The 27961-nt window shown below is 46.5% G+C and overlaps 1 protein-coding gene across 4 annotated transcripts; it reads right to left on the bottom strand.

Moving 5' to 3' along the window:
- LOC110394391 (pseudouridine-metabolizing bifunctional protein C1861.05-like) lies at nt 118–27961 on the bottom strand. 4 transcript variants are annotated; one of them, XM_021388215.1, is made up of 21 exons: nt 27563–27961; nt 25668–25771; nt 24922–25036; nt 23451–23625; nt 22805–22916; nt 22084–22190; nt 21103–21229; nt 20691–20811; nt 20328–20413; nt 19204–19328; nt 17924–17983; nt 13178–13244; nt 12202–12296; nt 10543–10671; nt 8066–8180; nt 7116–7253; nt 6262–6428; nt 5735–5823; nt 697–2881; nt 350–473; nt 118–262 (listed from the first exon to the last, which is right to left on the bottom strand). In XM_021388215.1, exons 1-19 carry the CDS (start codon nt 27787–27789, stop codon nt 2686–2688), a joined length of 2355 nt encoding a protein of 784 aa, XP_021243890.1. In that variant the 5' UTR covers nt 27790–27961; the 3' UTR covers nt 118–262; nt 350–473; nt 697–2685. The 4 variants fall into 4 exon arrangements, with proteins under 4 accessions (XP_021243890.1, XP_021243897.1, XP_021243905.1 ...); XM_021388222.1 differs by having other exon boundaries at nt 27527–27669; XM_021388230.1 differs by having other exon boundaries at nt 25687–25771; nt 27527–27669.

Below are 27961 nucleotides of genomic sequence, written 5' to 3'. Positions count from 1 at the left end.
CACGTGGGCAGCGTGGTGGAGGGGTGAGTGCCATGTTGGCAGCAGTAAGGAACGTGGGGCTCAAACCCAGCACGCAGTATCCAGGAGTGTTAAACAGCATGAAAAGCACAGAGAAAGAACATTTTACAGCTGTTTAATTAAGGATTGAACATGAAACTCAAGCAGGAGATGTTGGTCTCAGCGGCAGGACAGCCCCTCCAGCTTCATGCTTAGCTGCGTTGCTCCAGGATGGCATGCCCCTGGATGCTCTGCAGGAACCCCCCTGTGAAGACAAAGCCCAGAGAGCAGCCGGGCTGGCTGAGGCCTTGCGGCTGCACAGAGCCCAAACGGTGCCACAGGCGCTGCTCACCTCTCTGCCGGGAGACGGCCTTCAGGCCGCAGGTGCCGGGCGGCCTGCAGGTGTAGAGGCCCAGGCAGCCGCCGCAGTCTGAGGGCTTCTGGCAGGGCCGGCTCTGGATGCCACGGCAGGAGTGCTGCAGGGGAGGCAGCAGGCTCAGCCTAATGCCAGCAGCCTAGGGGGGCAGCTCATCCCCCCAGTGCCATTTTTCTATCATTTTACTGGTTTTAAGGGGACCAACACCCAGCAGCGTGCCCTTATAGCCCAGGGCTGGGCCCTGGGGACACCCCGCTTTGTTGCAGAGATGCTGCAAGGCCTACCTGCGCCCTGGGCAATGGGCAGGCAGGACCCGTGCTTACCGTGTCGGTGTTGAACTTCCCATAGCCCTTCAGGTGATGGCTCAGCCCCAGGCTCCTGCTGTGGAAGGGCTGTGGTGGGCTCCTGCGGGGCCTGCTGAGGAAGTCCTGCACACCAATGCCCGTGGCCTTGCCCGGACCCCCAGAGCTGCGGTGGTGCGCTGCCAGAGCTTCCCACGCTGCAGCCTGGGGATGGTTGCCATCTGCATGGTTGTCCTCTCCATCTGCAGCTGGCTGAGGGTTGTTTGTGGGGCCCCCAGCTCCGAGCTGCCTTGCTGGGAGGGCTGCCCAGTCCCCCAGTGCTTCTATGTGTGCTGGGGCCAGGGAGAGCTGTGCCAGCAGCAGGGCAGCAGCTGTCAGCGCCCGGACCTCCATCCTCAGGACCCGGCTTGGCTCGGGGACGCTCTGCTCAGTGAGGCTTGGGAACAGGAGCTGAAGTTGAAGCTGCCTCTCTTCCCCAGCGCTGGTTGGAAGTCACTTTTATAGCACCGGCGCACGGCTCTTTTCCCCCGCCCCTGCCGTGTCCCACCTCTCCTGTGAGCAAACCAGGCTGCTTGTGGGGGCCTGTCCCCCTCCCTGCCCTCCCAAACAGGCCGGCACCCTCCCACTAGGCCACCCAGCTCCTCTTGGTGATGGATACATTTGTTTGGTGCAAGCACAGCATTTCAGCTGAACAACACATGGCCTCAATAAAGAGGGGCTGCTGGTCAATGTGTGTATGGATCCCTTTGGTCTCTGTAAAGGCATCTGCTGTATTTTTATCACGATACCTTGGAGAGATAATGCTGATGTGACAGAACTTTGTCATTGCTCTGTCACAGCCCTCAGACCCTCTCAGCTCTTTGCCCATCCCTAGCCAAATTTGATGGAAAAGTGCCAGGCTCTGAGCTGGAATGGGAGAAAAGCCCAATGAACCCTTCATCCATCATCTTTTAAAGCCCTCATTTGGGCATTTGTAATTGCTCAGTAGGTGTTCCCTGTAGCTCTTTTGACCACTGTCCTCACCTCTGGATGGGAATGGCTCCGCCACAGGCAAGTTGGCTCTGCCAACTTGTGGCCACTTGCTTGTAGCAAGACTTCCTACCAAACTGACCTAAGTAGGGCTGTCCTTGCTAATAAAGATGCTGGAGGTGTTAAAAGCAGAGGGATTGCTGTGCAGCCCTATCCTGAACAGGGTCAAGGAAGTTTTGCTCTGTTCCTGGCTTTGCCATGGACTAGCTATAAATGTGGCACAGTCATTTGAGCTACACAGCTTGTGTGGCCATCTGTAAAGAAGGGTTGTGTTTCCCCTCCTCCATGGAAATGACCAAGAAAATGCAGCACTTGCTGGCTAGCTTGGGAAGGTCTGTGAGATTGTCCTACGGCATTATGTCCCTGCCAGCTGCAGCTTAACACTGGTTGTGGTCCGTGAAACCTCTTGGAGATAAATGGGGGTAAGTAGCTACTGGGTCCACCTGAAGACATGGTCCTGGAGATCTGGGAGTCAGTGACACAGGAGCTACCATGGTAGAGGACAACGGTGATGTGAGGCAGAGGAAGGGGAAGCCCCTCAGTAGAACATCTAGAAGGACTGGAACTTCAGGGAAATGTGAGATCTGAAGATCAGAAGCCAGCCTTTCTTTACAAAGAAGTTCCCTAGGCTGAGGCCTCCTTCCCTGATGTTTTACACCAAACCAAAATAGGTGAGTGTTCCCCATACATGGGGATGTGAGATAAACTACTGGCAGACTGCAGACAGAAGACCAAAGCTGTGGTTGCTGTAACTTGTGAGAGAGAGAGGAAGCAACAACAGAAAAACATGAAATTGAACAGTGCAATACAAGTTGATACCAGATGCATTCCATTGGCACTTCACCTCCCAAAAAGCAGTGTGTACCAGCAGCTCAAGTCCTCTAGTCAGCTTTTGAGCTTGAAACTGAGAACGTGGCCTAATTCCTGGAGACAGTACTGCTGGGTGCACGAGGAGGTGATGGATGAGAAAACGATGCCAATCTAGTCCAGCTTCCATACCTTTGCCTCTGGCCAGGGCTTGCTCTGGACTTGTTCCTGGCTGACAGTGGTTGTGCTGATTTCTGGGGAAATGGGCTCATAGGAACAGAGAGACAAGCGTGCAGCCAGCAGACCCATCCGGACGCAGGTGTCTGTGTCGTGGTTGGCGAGCATCCCTGCGGCAATTCCTGCCATTAAACTGCAGAGAGAAAGAAAGGCAGTTCTGAGCCCCGGGAACAGCTTTGGCTTCAGGAACATGGCTGGCTGGAATAGAACCCATCTGAGGGACGTGGTTAGTGGGCATGGTGGTGGTGGTGGGTCGATGGTTGGACTCAATGATCTTTGTGGTCTTTTCCAACCTTAATGATTCTATGAATCCAGATCAACACTTACAGAAGCAGAGTATGTCTTAGAGGAGGGATGAGGTGAAAATAAGAAGTTTGTGGGAGTTTATTATATTTATTTTTAAATTTGGAGGAACAAATAGTGCTATTGATTTGCATTTTATTTGCTTCTCATCTGAGAAGTTGAAGTCATACCCCATTCTACCACATTTTCTTTTCTCCCCCATTCTCCAAGAGAGGCTGGAGAATGGAAAGAGGGTCTACAGAGGGAAGAAGCTATTTTTCCCTTGCTCTTTAATTATTTTGTCACTTCTCTGCTTCTCGGTGGAAACTCATTAAATTCCCTCCTTAACCCTATTGTGAAGGTGTAGATGGGCAGAGAGGTAAATTTTCATATGTAATGTGAGAGGGGCTGGGAAAAAAAATCCAATGCTGAAATGAGATTTTGGATTCAGACTTCTGCCAGTTTCATCTGTGGTTGTCCATCTGAGATTTGCCAGTAAGAATGCTGCGAGTGCTTGAACAACAGGTGTAACCCACAGGAAGCGAGGAGGCATCAGAAGTGATGTTGTCACCTGCCTGGCTTGCAGGGGACAGCTCTGCTGAGGCATGGGGACATGCAGGGTGCTGCTGGTGGTCAGCTGGGAACAGACAGCGTTTGTCTGTAGCCAGACTCACCAGTGATGCTAGGAAACTGGCGAAGGACAAAGGAGAAGGGAAGGTGAAGGGAGAAGATAATGACATTTGAGAGGAGGAAGCAAGGGCAGGAAAACATGGCAGCAGGGAGGATTAATGAGCAAATCTATCTGAAAGGGAAAATGACTGCTTTTCTGCACTCTGGCTAATTACCTCAATATCATTCTTTTTTCTTTCCTTTTTTTTTTTTCTCCTTAACAAGGGCACAGAAGATTGTGGTTTCCAAAACCATTCAGTCTGTCAGCAGCTCCAGAGACTGAGAGTAAACATTTGGGGGTGCATCCCCTAGCGATGCCGTGTACGGGCAGGCAGTGTTGTGTTGCCAGGGCAGCTGGGTGCAGGCAGCAAACAATCACAGAGCGGCATCTCCAAGGGTGGGAGGGCCTTGGGATCGAAGCAGGGCCGGGGCCTCCTGGATCAGCATCCCCTACTCAGTGCTTTGGGGGGCTCTCGAGGCTGAGCTGTGAGTTTAGCCCTGGGTTGTACCCCACTGCACGGTCCCTTGGAGGAGGCAGAAGGCTGGGCTGTTTCATCTGCTTATATGCCAAAGAGATGGTACTTCTGGCCCATTCTGGCACTGTTCAATGCAACAGGAGCTTGGAGGAGCTGCCAGGGGTTGCCAGAAGGACACTCCTGGACAAACAAGAGCACTGTGGAAACCCCCACGTGAACCTGGGGACTCTGAGGAATGGGATTTCTGGAGAAGAAATCAATATGGGATTGATTTCCCAATTCAGCAATGGGAGTATTGGTGGGCCCATAACTTTCAGATGTTTTTCCCTTCCAAAACCAACTTAAAGTGCTCCTGTGTGACTCAGTGAAGGTGTTTGCCAGTGGTGCACTTCATCTTGCCTTTGCTTTTCCCTTAACGTTACCCTTTTAAAGAGGGAAAGGAAACCATGGAGAAGACAATTCACCTTAGCCTCTAGAACAAACTGGTGAGGGGTAGGAGTGTGCCCAGCAGTTGGTGCAGAGAGGAGGCTGTGTCCCTGCAGGGCTAGCAGAGACTGAGCACAGCTCAACGACCCTGCAAGCTTCCCTCAGTGCTGTGTTCAGCTCTATGGCACTGCAGAACACAGCAGCCTCCTCCACAGTGCTGTGCTGGATGCAGCCAACTCACTTTAGAGGCAATTTGGGATATGAGGAGTAAAGAGAGACTCTGGTGTTAAGTGGATGAATTAGCTTGGCAAGAAGATATTGATTGATCATGGCTAAAATATTGAGTTATCATAAAAATGACATTTCATTCTGCCCACTTCAATAAGAAAAAAGGAAAAGCGTTGCTGTGTTGAGTAATTGGTAAGTAAGAGAAGAAAACTGAAAGGAAATATCTGTCATATGTGGCCTTTTGGTCTAGCCCACGGCAATGAAAGGAGAGAAGCAATTATTGCAGCACATGAAGCAAAAAAAAAAAAGCCACCAGAAACCTGACTGCTACATAGAGTTTGACAAGTTAGCAAGGAGCATAATGAAATATTTCCCTGACAGACTGAGAATTGATCACTGAGGATAGGAATAGTATGTGTCATTTCCTGTCCCTATGTGCAGCAGTGTGAACAGGCAGACGAGTTGCACAGCAGATTCTTCTGAAGTGTGAGCTACAGCCAGAGGCAAGTGCAGAACCTGATGTAGTACTTTTATAGGGCAACTCCAGCTCCTGAGGGTCAGTCCCACTTTCACCGGAGGCAAATTAGTTAGCTGGTAAGGGTGCTTTGATGTATGGTGGTTTACTCTGCTTTCAGCAGCTCAGCCCAGAGCAATCCAGAACTACTAGATGGCCATGCAGGGCTTGGATCTTAAACAAAAGCAAAGCTAATAAGAGCAAGGCTGGATTCAAGATGCTCAGTGAGACATTTATAGTGAGCATTGCAAGGAATCGTAGTAACCAGTCCTGTTCTCATGTCTGCTCCTCAAGCTGCAGAATGTAGTTTGCTTTGTAGTAGAATTTAAAAGAAATCACCTTAGGAAGGTTCCATGTGTAGCTGGGGAAGACAGAGAGGTTAGCAATGTACCTGTCACCGGCTCCTGAGACGTTGACTATCTGCTCCCTGCTGACGGGGATGGCGGGGTAGTGGATGGCACAGAGGCCGGCAGCAGCGCTCTGTATGGGGAGAGAGGGAGGTCAGTGGGCACTGCCCGAGCTGATCGGGCCTGGTGGGGCTGGTGTCATCCAGCCATGCACAGACGCCAAAGAAGGGGGGCAAAGATAAGCCAATAATCTTAATAATCTCTTTTTTCCACACTTCAAAGGAGATCAGCGATTTAAGTTCCTGAAAATGAAGCTTGCAGTCATGAATATTCAGGGAAAGCACATGTAAAATGAGCTGGCTATAAGTACTGCTGCCAAGAGCCAGGACAGACAACTCAATTTTCTTCGCTAATCCTCAGAGCTGTGCATTCCACCCACAAACATGAACATTTGCCAGCACTGATGCCACGTTTCCCAGCATCGCCGCTTCACCACCAGAAATAGCAATGATGCTCTGCGGTCCCAGACTGAAGCTGCTGAGAGCCCAGAGTTAGTTTCCCATGCCCTTACCTGCTCGTGTGGTGCTGGGCGAAGAGAGATGCTCTCTCCCAGGCTCCTGCCACACAGGAGGACGCCGTGAGCACCGAGGGTCACGACCACACAGCACAGGTGGGACAGCAAAGGGCGGGCCAAGGCTGTTGCCATCTTGATAATGTCCTCCAGCCTGGATGGTGCCTCTTTAGACAGAGAGGAGGAAAAGCTAGGGCAAAACTTGAAAGGATCTCAGTGGGTCCCTTTGTGGGCTGGCAGCCTGTAAGTAGGAGCAGCCCACATGGTGCTCCTATTTATGAGCACTACTGAAAACGGGATATTTTTTCCTTTCATTCATGGGAAACATGAGATTTTCCCATGTTAGATTTCCATACTGTCTATCCTACGCTGAGGAAACCACCATTCCTGAGACTACACATGTCTGTAGAGATCAAAAACACCATCCTAAAGCATGACATCTATGTTTTAATGCTTTTGGGTTTCCACCTGCATACAGTATAGTATTGCATTTCCCCAAAGGGTGGTAGTGTTGGGACAGGTGCCCTCAGAGCATCATGCGTCACTGAGACGTTTGTAAACTAGAGATTGCTCTTATTTGGGTGATAAAGTGAGGAAAATGAGACCTCTTGTTTAGCACAAGGAGCCACGCTAGGCCTGCTGTGCCCTTTGATGGATCATCAGTCTGGCCTGGGCCAAGCGACCCACACAGAGATGGCTGGAAGGTGGAAGACGCCAAGACTGCTTGTGAATTCCCACTGTGTTATAACCCAATTTGATTGAAATGGGAGATGGGGAGGAAAATGCTCTCTCCTGGTCTAGGCTATGTGAAATAAGCAGAGTCAGCATGACTGACTCTTCTGAGTGTTCAATACCTGCTGGCAGAGGGTTCCCAAGAGTCCGGTTTATTGCTCTTAGCTCTTGCAGGTTGGGGGAAATGTATGTGAGTGCTTTCCAGCTGTCTGAGAGGAATGGCTTAGAGGCCTTGTTCTCATCTGTCGGCTCGTAGCACACTTTAAAGGAAAATTGCAATTAATTAATTAACTGATTAATCACTGATTCTTCCCTATATCTGAGCGGGATGCGGTGCAGAAGACTTAATGTGTTCTGCACAACTGGGGCTGTTTATGCAGTGTATCAGAAACCTAAATATGATTTCCCCTATGCTGGAGTCCAGGGTTCCCCAGTTTTCCTCTTTGCTGCTCAGCAGTGACAAAGTTGCTTCTGGCTCTGGAATTATACAATCAGTCTTTGGATCTGTTACTCCTTTTATCTGCTTTGGGAGCCTCTGCCATATTCTAACAACATTATCTCCTTCTTCTTCAGGATTTGCTCTTAAAAATGAAGGCATAACTGCAGAGGTTTGGGAAGCCTTGTGAAGGGTCCTCAGCATGCCAGGGAGGAGCTCTGTATTTGATGAGAAGTGAGAGAGAAATCCTCCCAGATGATGCTTCCGCACTTGTTCTGGGAAGCAAACTGCAATGCTGCTCAGAATGGCAGAAGCATGTACATCTGTGCTTGCCTTGAGATTAAAGGCAAAGAGAACAGCTTTTTCTGGCTTTCTGGCAGTGCCAAAGGGCTCTAGCTCCTACGTTACAGCAGATGCGACTTAGCTGCAGAATGAGACAAACTCAGAGAAAGCAGAAATGTTTCATCCATTTCAAATAGAGTGGCAGTGTATAGAAAGGAGCACTGAGTAACACAGCATGTCAGGCAAGAGCTGGGTGTCTCCAGCAAGGAGTGGGGAGCGCTCATTTCTTGTGGGACACCCTGGTGCACACACCCATAGGAGCCATGGGGCCAGGGCTGGGTGAGCTCTCCTTACCTGCTAGCTGATGCTCTCTAGCGAGTTGGCAGACATACTGGATAGTGGAGAGAGGCACGTTTCCATCAATGCAAACTAGTGGGGCCTGGCACAGATTCTCCTTGAACTGGGACACCTAGTGAAAATCCAATACACAGAGTAGAAACAGACTGAGTCATTGCTGAGAGACAAAATGATACTCAGAATGCAAGGTTTTCACTTGTATTGCAGCTCTTAAACACAGGAATGAACAGAAAAGAGTGATTCCCTGAGGAAGCTGCATGTCTCAATTTATCTCATTTCCTCCCCTTTTTCTCTGCTCCCCATCATTATAAGGTGGACTCAGCAGGCAGAGCCTCTCCAGCAGAGAAAGACAGCTGGTCCTCACTACACCAGTTTGCTTCTCCTGGGTCACTTAGAGACCTACAAGGAGAGGAAAAGCTGCTATTTAATATCACTATAGGACTCCCTGTGCTCTACTTGTTTTGACTATGCCTTTTCTTGCTGCCTATTGAGGCCCTAGAGCACGTCCAGAGAAGGCCAGCAGAGCTGTGAGGGATCTGGAGCACAAGTCTTAGAGGCAGTGGCTGAGGCAACTGGGATTGTTCAACCTGGAGGAGTTCAGAGGAGATGTTATTGCTCTCCACAATGACCTGAGAGGAAGTTCTGGCGAGATGGGGGTTGGCCTCTTCTTCCAGGTGACAGCAATAGGATGAGAGGTGACAGCTTTAAGTTGCAGCAGGGGACGTTCAGTTTGGATATTAGGAAACATTTCTCCTCAGAAAGAATGGTGCTGCACTGGCACAGGCTGCCCAGGGAGGTGGTGGGGTCACCATCCCTGGAGGTGTTCCAGAACCGTGTGGATGTGGCACTGAGGGACGTGGTCAGTGGGCACGGTGGGGATGGGCTGGTGGTTGGACTGGATGAACTTTGTGGTCTTTTTCAACCTTAATAATTCAGTGACTCCCAGTCCTTTAGATAGCCTAAGTTTGTGGTGCATCATGATGTTTTATTCCCTGTCCTACTGAATTTCATAGGGGTAGGGGACAGAGGCTTGGATTCACAAAGGGCCACTTGTAGGTAAGCCTTTCTGATGCAACAGCAAACCTTCAGGAGTGTGGCCCATTGAGTGGAGCTCACAAAGCTGGTTGAGGTGACCTCTTCATTTCACTCCTACACAAGACAAGGGGAGACTTAAGGCCTGTGGAGAGCTTTGTAATATCTCCTGCCATGACTGGGCAGGCAGAGGGTAGTGCAAGAAAACCAGTCATGGAGAAGTGAAAGAGAGCTCCATGTCTGAAAGTGTGTCTTCCTTCTGAACAACAACCCCAGAGCTAACAGTCCCAGTGAGATGAGAGTTTTTGGCCTGTAGCTCCCTTTCTAGGTGGAAGAAGAGGATTTAAGTCACTCCCTTGTGGAGGCACACAGATTGGCTCTTTGGTTTTGTATCATGCCAAATTTCATTTGGTCTCATGTCTCATCCAGTTGTATATCCAGTGGCTACAGCACTTTTCTAGATAGCAAGTTGAGGATGGTGTGAGGAGCTGCTGTTCCTTCTCTTGCCTCTCTGAAGCTGCACAACCACTGCCTAAACACCAGACCAGTGCTACAGGCACTCTTGCAGCTTCCCTCCTGTGTCTCCGCTAATCCTGGCTGAAAGAAGGGCTGCCAAAATGCACTTTGCAGCAGAAGATTGGATCAGAGTTTCCACTGGCCACAACTGGTTTGTAAAGCTCAGGAGAACTAATCTGTCATGTAATGGTTTTCTGTGCCAAGGCTTGGGAGAGGCAGGGTGGGGATAGAAGTGAAAGCAGTGACCATATTTTTCCCTCACTAAGAGCCCACCGATAAGTAAATTGCACTTAACTTTCATGTCACTGCTAGACATGAAGTACAGGATTTGTTCTGTTGACAGCAGAATGAGTAGGGAGGAGGGTGCACTGATGGGGCTTTCACCAAATCAATCTGCAATTACTGCTTCCATTAGCCCTGATGTTTCCAAGGGTTGGACATGCTGAGGAGCAGTGCCTATTTATACAGCTCAGCATGGGGAAACAACAGGGATGGTGGGGAGGGAGTGGAATAGGAAAACTTTCTTTAACCAGTGTTCTGTCTACGTTTGTATTTTTCTTAAAAGGGGGAAATATAATTTCTGCAGGTGGACTGGATTTACTGCTGGTCTTGAGATGCCAAAAATGACAGGTTAATTGGAATTCATCAGTGGAGAGAATTCTGACCTACATGTCATGGGATGATAGTAATGGTGACTTCTTACGGAACAGAAACAGAAAGAAGTTCCATCTGGGTAAGCAGCAACAGATATCTGGTAGCTTGCCATACTGCAATTTCGGTGGCCAGTGTCTGGGATTGACTTTAGGAATTCCCATGTTCCCTCAGCACACCCACTCCCTTCTGGTACAAATTCACTAGCTGGTTTTTGTCACACCTCCACACTGCTTCTCATAAGCAGAAGGTTGCAAATCAGCTGGCATGCATACATATTGCTCTGTAATCTGCTGGTGGATGTCCATATCTCCCAAACCGATGCTCAGCTCCCCAGCACTGGTGATCACAGCACTGTAAGTGGCTGTGCTCTTCCCCTCCAGCTGCAGGACAGCACTCATGTCCTAAAACAGGGAGAACAGTTATAAATGGAGCATGTTCCTCTTCTCCGTTACACTTGGCTCAACTTCAGTATTTTTTCTCTGTGCCCACCAGATTTGTAGCAGTAGCCCAGCTTGCTGTTCTCCCTTCATCCTCCCTTCTCCCTTCAGACAAGCAACATTTCAGAGGTGTCTCGGTCTAGGCAGTGCTGGCAGATGGCTAATTATTAATATTTGCAACGCAACAGGAGCCACAGCAAAGATTTAAGAAATTGTTTAGTAAATGAATGTGACAGGCCTCTGCCATCCAGTTTGATAGACTGTGTCTCTGCTGTGACAGAAGAGCATCCTGCAAAGCACTGCCTGCCCCAGCCATCCATTCCCACAGCTTGCATGACACATCTGATGGCATACTGGGCACATCTTGGTGCACTAGCTAGTGCTTACATTAGCCACCTCACTGACCACACAGCAGAGAAGCTAACTTTGATGGTAGCCTTAGAACCATTTTTACAACAGTCAAAGGTATAGCTGTGAGTTGTTCTTCCTCTGTGGGCCTTCTGAACGATCTGCTAAGAGAACCCATGACATGGCTTGAAATATATGTTCCAGGATGGAGAAGTGCTTTTCCCCAGTTAGTTCACAGGGAATATTGAGGTTTTAAAGGCAAGGTCCTTACCAACACTGCTGGTAAGGCTCCTTGCAGACTAGGGTTTCTTGGCAAATAGTCCTACTCCGTCTTCTCTTGAGAGGCTGCTTATTGAGATAGCTCAAACTATACCGTGCTCAGACAGAGGAGGGATTATAAATCCACAGCTATAAAACCTCTATATACCAAAAGAGAGTTCTTATTGCTACTTCCATTGAGCTGCTCAGTTTGCCAGTACTGAGGTCCATGTGCACCAATAGGCCTTAATGGCCCTGACCAGCCTCAGCTGGGGTCTCTACTCACAGCCGTGGCTTGCTCTCAGTTCTGCCTTTTCCCCAGAGAAGTGCCTGATGCTCTGCATTGGGGTTGCTCCTAGCTCCCTGGCCTCTGAGGATAAGCTGCTGCTGAAGTTAGGTATTCCTCTGGTGTACAGCTGCGTGTGTATGCAGCTGTAGGATCCTGTTCCTCTGAACCTGGGAGGCGCCTAGCCTTGGCTCCCAGTTCTAGGCGTTCTCTGTCTTATAGCTCAAATCAGGCTGGTTTTGGCATTGCTTTGTTTATCCTGAGGGTCAGGCTTTGCATATTTCTGGCTGTGCTTAGGCCTTCCTAGTTGTTTTTGCGGTTCCTCTTTATTTACTTCTCTTTTTCCTTCAAACACTGCTCCCTGGAGCTGAATTAAGACGATGAGGTTCAGACTTCAAGCTCTATGTACACCTAGCCTGTGTTCTGGGGGTAGCTCCTTGGCTTTTAATGGTCTGTATCTAAACAGCATTGAATTATTCTCCCTCTTAGTGATGTGATGTGATGGAAGGTGGCTTTTATGTTTGCCGGGGTTAAAAATACTTTTCCCTTTATATAATGTCATCACCTCCGTGCTTCTGAAGAGCCATTACTGTGTAACGTACCATGTGGTGACAGTATTGCAGGACGGACTCTGAATGTTCATCCTTCCCCACAGCTGACAGAAAGAGAGGGGTCAGCCCAAGACGGCTTAAACAGTCTAAAAACAAATGAAAAGACGTTCACAGGTCTCTCAGAGGAAACTTATGCACTTCCCTGGCAACATTTCCTGTGCCCATCACAAGCATGCAGGCTTGCTGACATCAATTCTGTGTGTGGCCTTGCCATGTGGCTGTTCCCACAATGCTGTCTTGCTAATGAATTCATGGGAAGCCCTTCCTCCTCTCCCTTCAGGTTACCACAATTCATTCCTCGGTGAATGAGTGGCATTTTTTTTTTCCTCAAGCTTTCCCCACTTGTGATCTGAAGCGATAGTAGATTTGTGTTAGGAAGATTTGGGCAAGGTCAAAAAGCTAGAGTAATCCTAAGATCTTCGTGTTATGTGCCCCTGCTAATTTTAGCACTCCAACACTGGTCTGCTTCTGCCTGTGCTGTAGCACCAAGTACACTGTGGTCCTTTGCTGTTGTCACTGACTGTAGCCCTTTCTCTCCTCCAGTAACTTCTGTGCTCCAGTTCCTCTCATCCTTGGTGCATGGTCAATCACCTTTGAATAAGCATATTCATTTCAAATCCTTCCTTGAGACGTACTCCTATTGCAACCACAACCTGGCATTAATTCAACACTGAAGACCAGACTGTTCAGCAGTCATTCCAGAACAGTGATGCTTATTTAACCTTGATTTCGGGTCACTGTGCAGTGTACTAGTTAACTTCATATGTGAGGTCCTTTGTTCTCCAGACCCCTACCCAATTCCCTTCCTTCTTATTTTTTGGAGCCTTTTCCAGGCGTTCTGTCCCCTGGTGTATTGCCTAATGTGTCCCAGATCTGAACAGTGCTCAAGAACTCCTGCTGTTGAAGGAGTACCAAAGGACAAATCACAGCTGGCAGGCACCCACAGATAAACCCAAGCACTAGGCACCTGCCAAGTTTCTTCCAACGCCGCCAAAAGTTCGTCTCACTCTTCCAACGTTTGTCTGCCCGCCGCCCTGGAGGAGTAAATTATTTATAAGCAAAGCTGGGAGAGCTACTTGGTATAGATGCCATGTCTCCATGAACATCTGAAGTGAAAATGATGTTGCTGAAAGATAGGGCAGCAATTAGAGGCCATCTAGGTACTGGTTTGTGAGCAGTGCAAACTCCCACAGCCCTTCTAGACACATCGGCTCTGGTGACAATGGCCCACTGCCTAGGAGGGGAGATCGTTTTGGTTTCCTCATGCATAACTATCTTGATGAATAAACTACAACCTCTTTGAGCAATGCCAAAGAGTGTTTTGGTTGAAGAGCAGCCTTCTGAATTTACTTCCTCACATCGGTGCTGGGACTCCAGAGCCACTGACCCAGACCTGATGGGCTCTGGAACTGCCTTCCAGGCCACCTAGCTCCCACCTGTAATCAGTTGTGTGTTTGCTTGGTTTCATTTTTTTCACTTTGAGGATAAAAACAGGTTTTGTTGCCTTTGCCAGTGCTGCCTCTGCAGCACTTTATTCATGGAAGGACTTATTTCGCTGTCTGAACACTTTTTAACTTTCCACTCTCTTCCCAAGCATCTCTCTCTCCAAAATCCAAACCCTTCTCCACCTTTGTGGTTACCAGCTTCTCCTTTCTCTTGCTTCTACCCATCTGTCACAAATGGTCAAATTGCCAGAGTGCAGGCAGTTCCTCACCCATCTCATCCTCCTCCTCCTCCTAGATCTCCTGCCAGAAGAATTACCTCAGTAAATGTCCAAATCTCTCTGGGCTTCATCAGTGACTATCAAATTGTTTTAAAGCTCTTGATTCATAAAATCCTGAAACATATTTTCCATTTCTGAAGACAGCTTGCTACTGGCATTCCTAATAATCTCCCAGATAATCCAGAGCTTTTCAAGAGTAGGTGGTGAGATGAAAGAAGAAAGAATAAGATGTCCTTGCAATATAAGATCTGAGAAGAATAACTGGTTAAACAAACTTATCTTGCAGGTATATGGCAGGAGATGCTAGCTTAGCACCTGCGTGTAAATCTTGTTTGCTGGGCAGAACAAAGAGTGATAGACTTTACAGGACACGAAGATAGTTCTAGTTGGGCAAAGCAACAAACTGAATCCAGGTTACAAAGTATGTATAAACAAAAGAATCAAAGGGGATACCTACTGGGGGGATGAGCATGCCATAGGCAAATGGAAAAGAATGTGCACCTCGAGTATCTTAGATAATGGGGAAAGGGGGAAGGGCTCACTGGGATTGGGGTACAGGGATAAAAGAGGGGCTGTGTCCCCCGATACTTTGCGAGCCCAGTGGGCTCTCCCTTTATTCTAATAAGGAAAGCTTAAAAACTCCACTGTCTCTTTTTGGGATAAAGATAACTGAGCCAGCCTGTTGTAGCAGAAATTTTCCCAACAAGTGTTTGGATGGCAAGTACTGAAGTGTGTGTAGACCCATACAGCGCAGCTCCAGGCCCAGACTCCCTCCACCTTGTGTCAGCCCAGGCACACAAGAATACCTTGGTACATGCTCATTTTTCTTGCTTGTAAACACTTCTATCCATCCTAAGCAAGCAAATGTATTGCCATCTTGGGGTACAAGATAGTCTTCCTCCCTCCTCTCACAGTTCTTGGACATTCTTTGAACTTGCACCAAAGCTCTCCAGGGACCCTTCTTCCCCTGTACTGAGCCTTGAAATTAGGGACAAACACATCTGTCCTTTGTACACAACACTTTCTTCATCCAGTCCTGTGACTGCAAGAGGCTGTTCTCCCTTCTAAGTGTGTTCTTTTTTTTTTTTTTTTTTTAAAAACTTCCAGCCTCCTTTGTTTCCCTTAGCTCTCCCCGGTTGTACAGTCTATAAGACATGGTGCTAATTCTCCACCCCTTTGCTCTTCTGCCTGGCAGTTCTCCAAGCTCTGAACTGTTCAGACAACCTGAGTAGAATGCGATGTAAGCAACCTATTGCCTCTGTCCACCTTTCCACTACTTGTCATTCCTCATTAACCCAAATGCCTCTCCATTACATTGGCTTATGCTCCCCATGAATTGCCACTGGCGCTGCCAGGAATAAGGCCATTTCCATCTGTGACTGTCTCCTACTGAGTGTTGCAGATTTCCGAAGCACTGAGTGTGCCTATTTTAGCTCTGCAACTCACTATGCATAATAGAAGAAGCCAAGGAAAAAAATATATATACTCCAAAGCAAAAAGCAAGGATGCTTGTTTAGGCAAGTCAAACAATGTAGCTTTGAATACGGTCCTCTGTTTCAATATTAAAAGAGGGTACTAACTGTCATCGGTAATGAGCACAGACCCTACTTAATGCAGTACCATCATCTATTTTTCAAAGCTGATGCCATCAGGAATGTTGAAAATACTCATGAGCTCCTTTCTTTCCCTGGCATGCTGCTCTTCTCTTTCAATTCGCCCCCACATCCCAGTGGCAGAGCTTCAGGTTTTCTAAGCCCAGCTTCACCCTAACGGTGGAGGTACCAGCCTGCCATGCAGGCACCCAGCCGTGGGTGCTCCCTGCTGTCGTACAACCCCACAAAATCTAAAAGAAATGAAGCTGCTAAATCTCTTTAGAGTGGGTGCGATGAGAGATGAAGTAGCAGCTTGCTCGTAGAGGCAAAGAGATGACTGACTGTGATCACACCTTGCCAGCTCAGCTGCAGCTCAGTCTGAGCAGTATTTGAGTATCTATTCTGTAATGCACTCAAGGGACAGAAAGAGATGAAAATGGGCTTGCTGAGACAGTTTGAATATATAACTGAGCTGATGCTTTCTGGCAAGGCTTCAAGGAATTGAAAGAGTCTCTAGGACCTTTTTCTGCATCCTAAGAAGCTTGAATTCCTAATGTAAAAATAAGAGGCTGCTCTTCCTGAAGTTGTGGATGCCCCATCCCTGGAAGCGTTGAAGGCCAGGTTGGATGGGGCCCTGGGCAGCCTGAAGCAGTGGGCTGTAACTAGATGATCTTTGAGGTCCCTTCCAACCAAGCCGTTCTATGATTCTTCTGGATATTCTAAACCATTATCACCATAGTTCTTTGTCTAGTACGTTTCTCAAACCTAGAGCATGTACATCTTTCTCTGACAGTTACTTATATCCAAATAGTTACTTATAAGGCACTTCGCTTCTGAGTACCCTTGAAAGCTATGTGCAAGTTAAAACCAGTACAGAATACTGCTGTTTTGTTGCCAACTGGGACAGCATGTGTTACAAGTCTCTGCAACAAACACAGCATGATTAAGGGTGGGACCCGCTGGGTGCTGAGCTCTTTGGAAAAATCCTTAAAAGCCAAAGCAGAGCAATAGCATTGACCCTACTTTTTCTTCTGTGCCAAACCACAGAGGCTGTCAGTTCCCAAATCCTCCTGCAGTTTGGCATTTGGTTAGCTGCCATGATGGGCCTTCAGCTCTAGGGCTCGCTGCTATGCAACGTTCAAAATCTTCCTTTTCCTTTTCCCTTGCCAGCTGTTCCCAATGGGATTTGTGACTGCCCTCAGCCCCTCACCACACCACTCATGGCCGGGAGGTCTGCACTCACTGCTGCTATGCCGACAAGTGGTTTGCCTACCTCTGATTGCTCCTTGCCCTGATAGCTTAGTACAGGGTACCTGTGTTCTCAGATGACAGCTGAAGCTGTTGGACTTCTGGTTTTGCAAGCCTGCACAGCTGATGCCACAGCACACGTCACCCTTAACCATTATGATAGTTTGATCTTTGCCTCCGTATCACTGAATTTCCAACTTCCTTAGCAATAGCTTCACCAGCTGGTCTTTCCCTATCTGACTGAGAGGTCTTCACAGGTGGCCCCATTTGAAGGCAGGAGTTTGCTACAGTTTTACTGCTTCAGCAATCAGCACAGAGATTTGAGACACTAACCAATTTACAAGCAAGCTCTACCACCTCAAGCCCAACGAAAATTGTATAGGTCGTATAACAGCTGGTGTTTGCATTGGGAAGTCTGCAAGTCTTTAGCTTCCTGGTCAAACCACACTGAAACACAGAAGGCCTAGTAACACTTAAAATGCCTATTTTTTTTAAAGCAATCTTTTTTTCTTTTCTTTTTATGACTTAAATTTCTTATGATTGAGGAAGATGGCTCTCATTTAGCTGTAACTGCTACTTTTCTCAAAGGCTTCTTACAACTCTGGGTACTTTGCATGTAGTCTGGCTCCTATTCAGGCTGCTAAGAGAGCCCGAGGCAGCCAGAACTGGCTGCTTCCTGGGGATTTCCTCACTACAGGATCTAATCTTGAGTTACATACAGGTTAGCATGGTGAGGGCCTTCATCAGTTGCTTCTAGCTCTTTGAATAGGTACTTTGTGAGTGACGTGGGCAGCTCTTCTACTAAAACAGCTCTTTGGGTTTTTGGCATCGAAGAATAGCCTTGAAGTACCTGTTGAAGCCAGAGTGATATGTGGAGGCTGTAAGGATGATATATTGCTCTGTTCCTTGAGAGGCAAAGACAGTGACTCTTAGCATGTGAACAGAGCAGATCAACATGTGTGCATCCACCTAGACAACACACCAAATACCCAGCACTACACTTTCTGTGTGTGTGCATGTGTGTTCATACAGAACAAAGATAACATGCACTGACACTGTCTTCTCCCCACCACCCTTCTTTGGCTTGGCAATCCTGTAAAAGTAGCTGGAAATGGCAGTGGTGATAAGCAAGCTGCTATAGATACAGTACCAGGATGACAGAGTTCTGCGCCTTGGCTATAAAGTCAACGTTGATACCTCCAATCACCACCTTTAAAAGGAAGAAAGAGGTAGAAAGTGGTTGGAAAGACTTAAGGGAAAAGTTCCAATTTTCCTTTGCTTTTTTTCCACCCTCTTGAAAAGCCATCTGATTTACAGAGTGAAGGCCTGTGCTTTTTTTGGCTGGCTAGACACAGGTCTGTGCACTTCCAATCAGAAAGAATGGAAATGTCTCCTGAATGTTGTTTTCTGAATTATGCCTGCTGATAGCCAGCCCCGGCATGGCAGGCAGGATGTTATGGAGAACATACAGGGGTGCTAGCAGTTTTATTGACTGGTCACAGATTACAACAATTTTTGACATACCAACCCTCAGAAAGATTCAAGCACTGCTGTGTAACAGGGATGGGAGGAAGGATGGATGGGGAGGAAATGGATAAAAATGGGCAGAAAAACACAGTCATGTCTTGCAAGCTCCCAGAAGAAATTACCCTAACCAGTGAAACTTTATGGATCACTGTCTTATTGTCCCACAAAGGCAGAAAAAGCTGCACAGCTCCACAAATGGAAAGTTCCCAGATTCTTTGGGGACATAAAGTTCTTTTTTCCTCATTCTATCAAATGCCAGGTTACTGCTTTTGGAGTCACTGCACTCTTTTATGTTGACAAATCCTACTGCAAATGGGTTTAGAAACTTTTTCAGTTCTCTAAAGACTACCTAAAATAGATTTGCTGTAAATCACGTAGCACACATGAAATCTAAGATAGTGAATGGAGTATTAGAGTTATAATGGATCATATTTGGAATAAGCAGCACATCTTGTAATTCTGGCAGCCATGAGAAGGAGGCCAAAGAAAGAAGATATTTATAAAATGTGTGTGACTCAGCAGCTCAAAATATCCTCTGCCAACACCCTCTTCCAAGTCTACTCCTGTAGTCACATAACTTCCCTGGCACTGAGAGAAACAGAGTTGAAGTTGTACATAAGGTCACAATAAAAGATGAAAAAGTGATGAAAGTTTTAATGGATACGACGGTCTAAGATTTAATGGGATTAGGCCATTGTCACAGTTCATCCTCCGTAAATACAGTGGGAGAGAATATTTTTCTGTGAATAATAAAGAAAATCAGACAGAGAATGTCTGCCAGCATAAAGGAGAAAGACTGGTCTCTGGCTGAGTTACCTTATACTTTTGGAAATAGATAAAAAAAAAACTATCCTCAGTGCTTTCAGCAGACAGGTGTTATGTGGAGGATGGCAGGGGACTCACTGGATGAGGTGGGGTTGTGTCCCCTCTGTGAGGCAAGTTCCCCTTCCTCGTGGCTTTCTGTAGCTTGCTCAGGGCCACTGCAATGCAGCTGCCCACTCTGGCATTGTTTTGGATCAGAGCAAGGTCTGTATGGTGTTTTTTGAGGAAAAGAGAAAATAGCAGCATGACTAGCCCAACAGAAGCCTGTGTAGGAACTGCGTAGAGGGAGAAAGCAGGAAATGCATGCTGTGAGACTTGGTAGATTTGATTCCCAGATGCCAAAATCCATTGGAGCAGATTTGCTGGGTTACAGTACTGTATAAACACACTGAAGTTTTAAGTGTATTCACCTTCCTCTCTTTGTGTCCATGGAGAGCAAAGCTAACATCTCCATTTTACAGGAAATAGACAGCAAAGACCCCACAGAAGATGAGGTGAAGTGCCTAAACTGGAGCTAAGAATCTAACAACCTTTGAGGATCTTGGCCACCTTTCCAACATTGGATGCCTACTGAGATTTTTGCCAAGTCTCTCCATGCCCAATTTTCATTAATTCCACTGGGAGCAGACTATCAGAGGCTTTGAAAGCCCCATTTTGTGGCAGCATACTACTCCAATATCCTCAAACTTTTACCAATCTGACAGCCATGAGGTCTCCCAGGGAACTGGCAGCAGAGCCTGGGGTTGAACCTGGCTGTACCAGACTCTACACCAGTATCCCAGCCAGTAGATCTGCCTTCCTCTTGCCTGTGCAAGAGGACTCAAGCTATACAAGAGTATGTTTCTTTCAAGTTTCTCAGTGCTCTGGGAAGCCCAGGCATCTTCCGGTGTACAACCCCACCATGGGCAACAGTGTCCTGAGACTCCATCGCAGAGCAGGCAAGCTCAGGGATCAGATGTGAGGGATCTCTTTGACCATCTGCTGTCTGTGTTGGCATCTAATTTTTAATGCAAAAGTGGAGGAGGACAGTTTGGGTGCTACTGAAAAAGTAGGATGCAGTTACTGAGCTTTCATCTGTTTGTAGATAATGAAGCATTTGCCCCTTGCTAAACTGTCAATAAAATGGCAGCATTTTCCAACAAACATCGTTGGAGGAGATAGGAAGTACACTACTCCTTTATTCACTCCATTTAATAAAAGGATACTGGAGTCCAGTGATTTCCCGTTGGTTAATTCATTGATCTTCTGTAACATAAAAGGGGTCAGTTCTTTGCCTGTAATCCCTTTGGACCTGCAAATGTAAAGAAAATTACTGTAGATGAGACAAACTAAGCTGAAACAGCATCAGAGTAGAAGCACTGTTGCGAGCAGATTAATTTATCACCATAACCACGTAGCATAAAAAGTTCTGTAAACAAGCATGATAAAACCATGGTGAAAGCCTTGTTATGGGCTCCTCCACACCCAAGGTTAAGCTGTGCTACAACCCCTCCAGCAGTGTCCCTCAAGTCACTTATTTCCCCAAAACCACAGAGAAAGCAGAGGGTAGGGCCTAGGTAGCTTCTCACCTGGCTTCACTGAGAGCTTGCTGGATGGCATCTTCAATAACCTGGCCCGAGGCAGCTTGCTCCTGGGGACAGGGCACTGCTATCAGCACGCCACTGCTCAGGCCTAGCCCCAGAGTGCTGGCTGGGAGAGAACAGGCAGATTGTTAGCAGTTCTGAAGGAAAAGGACAGAGGAGAGTGGGTAAGGAGCGCGTGAACCCACAGTGCTGGAGCTCCTGTTCTTAGCTCACCCAAGGACGGGTTCTTTTCCAGCTAGCAAGCAGTTTGTATCCTCCTATTTCTTTTGAGGCTGTCCATACAATAAGAGGCAAAGACTTTCTTAAAAAAACAAACCAAGCAATCATCAAAAAATGACTCCACTTTTTGACCCTCTGTTCCAGGGCCCTACAAGAGCCTTTCCCTGCTGAAACACACCGATAAGTTTAGCTGCCTCCTCTTCATCCTGGACATTATACGGTGCCTGGAAGCCACTCTGGTGTGAGAAGAAGGCTGGGAACATCCTTGACTCTCCAAAGGCAGCCACACAGACCCCCTGAGTTTCCTGCAGCAATGGAGGTGAGGTAATTAGTGGAGGGAAAGGGGACCCACAAACAGCTAGACTTTTCCTTTCTAACCAGCTAGAAACTGCCCTTCGTTAGTACAGGATTTGATTATTTTTGTACATTTAATACATCCCATTCTATTCTGTTCTGTCACCAACATTTTTCAAAGGAAAGAGCCAGACATGGTAACTAGTCAGACAGAATCTGGCATATTGAAACATGCGAGACACATGCGTCCTTTGCTCAGAGCTGATCAAAAGCAGGGCAGCTGTCACTAGCACAATGCTGAGTCCAAGGTAACAAGCTGTGACCTGAAGTTATGCCATGAGCTGACAGGAATTTAAATGAGTTCTATTTGTGATTGGAAAGTATTGACTCTGGCTGTCACCTGAAGTGCTGGCCCTGGTGGTTTCCAACATAACAAACCTTAAAAATGGACTCTACTAAAAATCATATTGTTCCCCAATTTAATTACAACTTTGTTTTAGTGTTTGATGGATCTAGCTTGCCTGATCCATCTCAGTGTGGGAGCATTTTCCCAGCAGACAGAAAAGTGAGTGAGTCTGAGCCCAGAGAAGAGGCCATGGCTAAGGCTGCCTTTGGCTCAGTTGGAGCAGTTGCTGGGACAGCCTCCGGAGCACAGACAGGATGATGCTAGGGGGCAGCCCAGTGCCCAAATAGCTCCAGGACTAGAAAACTGAAAATACACGCCTCACATCCTCTAAATAGATAGTCATCAAAATCTTGGGCTTAATAACTGCCCCAGCATCACTGGGCCCACTTGGCCCTGCTGGATGCAGTACACCAAGTACATCATCACCTGCTTTCAAGCTCAGCAGCCCATGATACCTACCAGATACTCAAGTGTCTTGCCAATATCAAGGATAGACTTGACTCCTGCAGATACAACGGCGACTGGAGTTCGTCCTAGCTCTGTCAAGTCAGCACTCACGTCCAGAGCTGTCAAAGGAAAATCAGCTGTTGTTTGTGATAGCGTTGCACCCCAAGCTGATGTGATCTGCCCTCTTAAAAAGCCATTTCTGCCTGCTTTTGTAAACATTTTGATCCACACACAAATACTACAAATTTAAAGCATGCTTTTAGATGCTAAGGTTGTAAGAGAGATTGAAAACAAAAAAGTCACTTGATTTAGGGCAGAGGTGCAGCAACTGTCTCAGTTGTTTGTTTGCATCAGTAAATAGCATGCAAACATTTGGTTGGAAAAAAAGAAGGAAAAAGTTCAAGAAGATGGAATATAAGAAGATTTTGATTTCAATATTGACACACCTGGCAGAGAAGCACCACAGAAGCTTTTCTGACCTCTGGAAACCCCCAGTCTGGAATTTACACCAGAAGGAGATAGCACTCAGCAGAGTGGTGTCTTCACACTACACTAGGAGTATATATAGCTAAAAGGAAAGTATGTACTTAAAGGTCACAAACTACACTGCCAAAGCTGTGCCACATCCCAGGTTTCCAGAGAGCAGCATGGACTAGGGCATAAACCTCATTTGTGGTGAGACCCTCCTCCTCCTCAGCTCACAGATGAATGTAGAATGTATTAATTTTCTTACTGTTCTCTCCTCCCCGATGGACACCTCCAATGCCTCCTGTCACAAACACATGGATTCCTGCTTTGTGTGCTGCAATCATTGTTCCGGATACGGTAGTTCCACCAGACAAGCCCTGTATGAGTCAACAGGTCACAGACAGCCCCCAGTGTGACCCGGAGAATGCCACATGCAGGTGGCTGTGGTTATGCTCTGACAAACAGCAGTGTCACAACAGCCTGCTGACACAGCTCAGTGAAATATTTTGCAAATATTCTTTGCAAAAAGGCACAGTCATCATCCCTGATACACAAGCTGTTCTTGCTCTGATAATAGCAAAGGCCTTCGTTCTCCAGGGCTTTCCAACCAGAAGGGTTCTTGGGCAGCTAACGTGACCTATGTGCATAATTTGGGGTGACTTGCTGTCATGGAGTTCATGTGTAACATGATAATGCCTTATCATGCCAATATGAATATTCTTCGCTTAGCCAGCCAATCCTGAGAGACTTTTCAGGAACCCTATTTCAAGTCTGCTATTCCCTGACTCAGAGATATTTTGACTCTGGATACATGTGGTATATCAATGAGGCTTAAAGATACCTGGCTTGAAGCTGGAGAGCACCCTGTTACTGTTTTGAAAACACCATAGTAGAAAGTCTGCATACCATACCTGGCTGAGGACATAAGGAAGATCTCTCCGAGACACTTTAACTACATTTTTACTGCTTGCCAAGAACTGAAGTTCCTCATCTGTGAGTCCCACGTGGATTTGACCCCTTAAAATACCTATAGTGGCTGGCACTGCTCCATTTCTCACTACAATTTTTTCTACCTCTCTGGCCATGCTAAAAGAAGACAGACAAGACAAAAATCACAAAATTAGTGAGGCAAACAATCAGACAAGAAATCTGCCAACATCAATGGCTGGCATTCCCAGTTTCCAGTTTTGTGCAGTTCTTGGGATTTCAGCTAAGTCCAGTTCTGCTTCTGTATCTTCCTAATGGCAGAAGTCTTTGCACCTGATTTTGTAGCAGTGCAGAACTACTATGAGCTCCTGTTTTAAGGACAGCAATGGACAGGCTCTACGCTTCATTTCTGAGGCAGGAGCTGTAAAATAGCCTGGCTTACAGGCAAACCTATTTGTACAATACATTACTGAATATAAGGGATCTTCTCAAATTAGAACCTTTCTGTACCTAATCCTTGATATTTCTGAGACCACAAATCTTCACAGAAGCCCCAGATAATTCAGCTCCTACACAAATGACCAGGATATATTTTTCACAGTATAGGCAGTTAGATACAGGGTGCCAACAGTGTTGAAATGCTGCAGGATGAGGATATTCTAAGGTTGAAAACTGGGCCTTTCTAAGCTTTGCAGGTTTTATGCTTGATCATTTGTGGGATATTCTGTCTTTTCTAACAGCTAACTTTACATATGTTAAGCAATCTTCAAGTACTAAAACTCTCTATTCCAAAAAACGATTTTTTGGAGATTCATTCTAAGATGGGATGCCAGGCAAATTAATGGCAAGGTAAAAAGCAAGATGGAAACTCAATACCAAAATCCTCCTGTGCTTTGTAGAAGCTATAGAATGGAGAGAAGACTGTTAGCAGATGACTGTGCAGATTGCTGTGGTTTCTGGCACTGTCACTCAGTAAAAAACAAATCTACAGGATGTGAATAAACAAAGGGTAGAGGTGTTTATTTTTTCCTACGTAGGGCACAGAAGGTACTGAGAGGGACCATCAGTTCTCACAGCAGCTGCTCTGAGTGGTGCCAATGAGCAGATTTCACTGTTGTGTTCCAATCCTTTTTGTATCACAAAAGGTATACCAAAAGAAACTACAGGAGAGTTTTCAGTGTCTCCCTTTGCGCAGTCATTAATCGTTGTATCTCTGTCTTACAGCAAACGATGACATTATCTGCTGCCACATTTCAAAAGAAGCCAGAAATTTAAGATGCTGGGTAAGGAGATAAATAGGTATGGATATGTGTGTCCTATGGTTCTGCTCTAATTAGAAGTCCAAATACAACTTTTTTTACACCAAAGCTAAAATTCTGTATCCCTAGCAACCTGACATTTCCCTTCACTTTGTTCTTACAACTTTGTTGAATGAGGAACATCAAAACCCACAACCTCAGATTCTGAGGATAGGCCATGCCATGTGTAATGATGGTGCTCTCCAAGGCTACGACTGGTCTCCCCTCCACCAGGGCTTCCTGTATGGAGGGCTGAATCCTGAAATAAGCACCTGGAGATAAACGCAAAGAAGTCAATTATTTGCAGGGGTATTTGCAGTTACTACTGAGCTATTTTACAAAAGGCAATTTGTCATCATCACAATAAATTCATTCCTCTATTCATCTCTTCTTTTGAGTGGATTTACAAGTAACTTCCTGAAGACCAAAACTGTGTTTCATGTGATTGAACTATTTACAAAAAAAAAAAAAAAAAAAATCACTATAATTAATACAAATAATGATCCTTTTCATGATCTGAATGTTACTCTCCCACCATTATTACAGCTGTGTTGCTACTGGCTCCAATAATATTACTTTAGAATTACTTTAAATTTACATTGCTGTGAATGAACTGAGCCCTGTAATCATACCTGAAGAATGCTATATTTTAAAAGAGTGCAAGCACAAGTATACCATAACTAAATATACAATAAGACTATTGTGCATTAAAATATCACTTATTTTTAATGTTATTATCAAACAACGGAAATTCCCTGTGCATTTAGGACCTGAAGTACCCTCCTGAAAGCTGAAAAAGCAGCTCTTTCCTTTGCTCCCAAAACACTGCCAGTGAGGTCCCTGCTGTGTTCAGATGAGGGAGATGCTTTCCACTCAGGGACTGTTTTGGAATACACTACTCACCATGCAGAAATCTTCTCACCTGCGTGGTCCTGTGTGTCTCAGTGGACATGTGTTTTGCCAGTCTACAGGTTATCTTCGCAATCATCTTGTACAGAAGGATAGTCCTAAGATTATGAAAGTCAGGTAAAAATTGAAGAAGTAATTTAGCAATGATGTGACCACATGAAGTTAAATCTGTCATCTCTCACCCTGATCTTGGAAAGTGCGCAATCCTGGGCTTGCCCAGGAGACTGCCTGGAAAATTCTTGTGTTTCAAGCACGAGCTGGAGTGCCAAATCAAAATGTTAAACTGAAGAAATTAAGTTGAAAGAGTTCACCTAGCCCATTGTTGATGCTGAAATTGAGCTGGAGCAGAGAAAAAGATGAGAAGTAACAAAGCAGAAAGGCTTCTGAAGTTCCCATTTTGATTTCCAAAGCTACTTGTTCATGACAAATTGCAGGCTCAGCTGCTGTCACCTTGAAGGATCACAAGGAGAAAACTGTAGGAATGCTATAAAGAAATGTAACTATTTTTTGCTAGTGTCTCAGAGGAAACAAGCAGTTCTGTAAAATAAAGAAAGAAGCTAAGGACTGGAAAGCCAGATTGTAACTGTAAGGAGGGAAGAGCAGCTCTTCCTAGAGCCAAGAGTGCTTTATGTATGCTCATGTTACATCATCTTTTTTAGCATAAAGTGTTGGAAGCAGAGGCACAATTCAACCCCAGCAAGAACTCCAGAACTCCTCTCGTCTCTTAGCAACTCCTATTCACTTTAATTAAATTCATTTCAGGACAGAGAAAGAGGAGGAGAAAGTTGCAAATGTTAAGAGGCTGGTCTGGTCTGGGCCCCAGGACAGTCTCACTCAACTCCAGGCTGCATATTTTTGCTGAGCATTTGGCCATATTTCTCAAGCCTTCCTATTCCTCACCCCTTAACTGTGAGGAAAGGATTTATTTCTTCAGTTCTTTGTACCTATTGTTAATTTAGATAGGAAATTAATTAGAGTACAGCACTGTGTTTGTGTTACACTTAGCAGAACGTGGCTCTGATCCCTGCACAATGTGTGGCATTACAGCCATAGAGACATAGTACACCCAGGAAATTTGGCTTTTTTTTTTTTATATTTTATTCTCCAGAATCTAAAGGCTTCAGCTATATAGAGCAGTTTGGACTGTGTAACAGGAAGAGATGGGCTGTTTCTGTGTGACATCTCCCAAACCACCAAGTCATACATCGTCATGACACAAAATACACACCCAGCCAAAACCAGGAGATTTTTTCTTTCTACATTCAAAATCCATTTTCAAGACAAAAATCCCAACAAAGTTTATGAAATCCTATTGTGGCACGGGAGTGGGACAAGCTTTGCTTCATGCTTACAGCCCCTGCTTGTGCAGGGCTAAGCTCGCAGCCAGCAGCCTGAGAAGTTCACGTAAACGTGAGAAGTTCACATAAACGCTCTGCTCTTGCTGAGGGTGTGCGTACACACCTCTCACTCTCTGGGACAAAGTCAGCTTTGGAATCCATTCTCTGAGCCGCAAAAGTTATGCCGAGGATCAGTTGGGTTGCTAGAGCAGTGCTCTGAATTTTAACAAACCCCCGTACTCTGAAGCGCAGGAGTGCCCAAGCCATGCTCAGCTGCGAATACAAACCAGCTGTCCCCACCTGAGAGGAATTAGCCAATGTTGGCTGGAAAGGCGGTCAGCCGGCTGGAAGTTTTGAAGCTTGGCAAGCCTAGCAGTGAGACTTGCCCGACCTTAGGTCCCGTAACAAACCTGTGCACACTCCTAGCACGGGTTTTGCACAGCTCTCATGCAGAGCAGCCTTCCTCCCTCCTCCAGACCGACCCTGCTCACCTCCCCTCCCCACTGCCCCGCGCACCTGCCTTGATGCAGCACTGCCTGGTGTGCCTCTTACCTCCAGGCCCCGTCACGTGTGCGAGGCTGGGTGGGCTCTGGAGCTGTGCCGGGGCAGCCCTGGCAGAAGGCGTGACGGAGGGGCCGGAGCTGTGGGGCTGACAGCCATTTATTATTAACCACAGGCCAGCTCAGTGCTGCGGCCGCTGGCTGCCTGGGGTGAAGGGGCAGTTTTGCCGCAGAGCAAGGACAGCTTCTGGGTTTATTTTTGTTCACGTGGTGCCACATTTTCCCCTCACCCTTTAATTCAGGTTCTTTTGCTGCTAGATTTTTTTTAATCCATGAATTCAGAAATCACTAAAACAGTGCCTCTGTAAGTTGGGTTCCTTTGTACCTATTAATAAAAAGCAGAGGAACTGCATTCATGCTTCCCTTGCAGGTTTGCCAAACCCAGCTCTCA

Source organism: Numida meleagris, chromosome 1 (genome assembly GCF_002078875.1).
Source record: "Numida meleagris isolate 19003 breed g44 Domestic line chromosome 1, NumMel1.0, whole genome shotgun sequence".
Classification (NCBI taxonomy): domain Eukaryota; kingdom Metazoa; phylum Chordata; class Aves; order Galliformes; family Numididae; genus Numida; species Numida meleagris.
This window is presented reverse-complemented; position numbering and strand designations above follow the sequence as displayed.

Excerpts from the sequence above, each read along its gene's own strand:
- LOC110394391 (XM_021388215.1), bottom strand. The coding sequence starts at position 27,789 with ATGTGGCACCACGTGAACAAAAATAAACCCAGAAGCTGTCCTTGCTCT. Across the intron at positions 10,672-12,201 it reads TGCAATACTGTCACCACATG|GACATGAGTGCTGTCCTGCA; the intron begins GTACGTTACACA and ends TCCCTGTTTTAG. Across the intron at positions 8,181-10,542 it reads AGCAGATTACAGAGCAATAT|GTGTCCCAGTTCAAGGAGAA; the intron begins GTATGCATGCCA and ends GATTTTCACTAG.